Source organism: Aureococcus anophagefferens, assembly GCF_000186865.1.
Source record: "Aureococcus anophagefferens unplaced genomic scaffold AURANscaffold_253, whole genome shotgun sequence".
Lineage (NCBI taxonomy): Eukaryota > Pelagophyceae > Pelagomonadales > Pelagomonadaceae > Aureococcus > Aureococcus anophagefferens.
Genome location: NW_008705788.1, coordinates 1 through 1579, shown reverse-complemented (window position 1 = coordinate 1579; position 1579 = coordinate 1). Strand labels below are relative to the sequence as shown.

At 70.6% G+C, this 1579-nt stretch overlaps 2 protein-coding genes across 2 annotated transcripts in view; both read left to right on the top strand.

The window, feature by feature from the left end:
- Positions 1-420, top strand: part of AURANDRAFT_68619 (hypothetical protein) — a gene marked incomplete at both ends in the record, with an annotated part of 3791 nt that extends 3371 nt beyond the window's left edge. Inside the window, one exon of the mRNA XM_009044326.1 lies at positions 100-420. Coding sequence (XP_009042574.1) covers positions 100-420 — 321 coding nt within the window. The remainder of the gene's footprint in view (positions 1-99) is intronic.
- Positions 421-1229: 809 nt separating this feature from the next.
- AURANDRAFT_68618 (hypothetical protein) lies at positions 1230-1535 on the top strand (the record flags this gene model as incomplete). Its single annotated transcript, XM_009044327.1, has 1 exon — positions 1230-1535. A coding segment is annotated over one exon (306 nt), but the record flags the coding sequence as incomplete, so codon positions are not given.
- Positions 1536-1579: the final 44 nt, after the last annotated feature.

The window sequence follows — 1579 nt, the reverse complement described above, 5'->3', positions numbered from 1 at the left end:
CACGCGGGCCGCGGCGCGCTCGCCTACGCGGCGCGGCGCGGCCACGCGGACGTCGTCTGCCGGCTCCTCCGACGGGCGCCGCCGCCGGACGCGGCCGAGGTCGACGCGCGCGACGAGGCGGGTCGCTGCGCGCTCGCCGCGGCCGCGGACGGCGGCCACGCGGCCGTCGTCGACGCGCTGCTCGGCGCCGGCGCGGACGCGGCCGCGGCCGACGACGGCGGCCGCGCGCCGCTCCACTGGGCCGCGGGCCGGGGCCACGGCGCCGTCGTCGACGCGCTCCTCGCCGCGCCCGGCGCGGCCGCGGCCGCGGCCGCGCGCGACGCGACCGGCCGGACACCCGCGGACCTCGCGCGCGACGCGGGCCACGGCGACGTCGCCGCGCGCGTCGAATCGCTCCTCGCGCCGGACCCCGCGCCCTAGGGCCAAACTTCCATTAGGATGCTATTTCCAGGCGAACTCCAGTGAATCGTGTTCTGACCATTGCCGTGGTGCGAACAAAAAAAAATCCGACTCGACGACCACCGACGAAGGGACTTGCGCCACCGCCCTATTCCGAGCTCGAGCTAGCTCAGTCGAGGGACTATTAATCGAAGATCGGGAGTAATCGAAGCCGCCCTCGCCCCGAAGAGCATGAGCCTGAGCCGACCACGAGCTCCGGCTCAGGCTCGCACCGTGACGACGTCGCGCGCGCTCGCCTTGAGAAGCGACGAGCAGGCCGGGCCGTGGCGACGTTAGATCCGTGGGATGGTTACCACGGTCTGAGACGCCTCGTGCAGCTCACATATGTATAATCGTAGAAAGGTGTGGTCGGTCGCTGGAAAAAAAAAGGGGGGGCGGGTGGGGTGGAGCCGCTGGAGACCACTCGTGACACCGGAAATACGCTTGTTTTGGCTCTATCGACCAGTTTTGATCTCGAGCTCGAGCAAACTGGTGGTTTTGACGCTCGATCATAAATTTCGACCGTGCCGTGTGTGACTCGGACAGTGTGGAGGTCCGAGTCGTGGCCGAGCAGCCCTCCAGCTGCCGATCGGCCAGAACGGGCGGTTCACAGGCTTCGTTGACCCCATGATGCAGTTGTTTTGACCACTCATTTTGAGCAAGTCGCGACTCTATGTGGGTGGGGTGATGGTGCATGCTGTCGTGGGGTGGTTCACTGCCGGCCTCTTCGGTCACCTTCTCTGAGAAATCCAAGCGCGACACACCACTGAGGTGCGTCCGACGGGGCAGCCATGGCGGCCCTCGCCCCGTCGGAGTCGCAGCCGCTGCTCGACGGCGGCGACGCGCCGCGCGGCCTGGCCGTGGCGGCGTCGGGCCTCAGCTACGCGGCGCCGGCGTCGCGCGGGCGGCCCGGCGCGCTGCTCCTGCGCGACGTCACGCTCGTCGTGCCCCGGCGGGGCGTGCTGCCCGTCATGGGCCCGTCGGGCAGCGGCAAGTCGACGCTGCTCGAGGTGCTCTCCGGCCGGCGGCGCGGCGGTTTCGCGAGCGGCGAGGCCCTCTTCGGCGGCTGGCCGCTGTCCGCGCACCGGCGGGGCACGGTCGCGTTCGCGCCGCAGGACTGCGCGGACCTGCTCGACGGCGG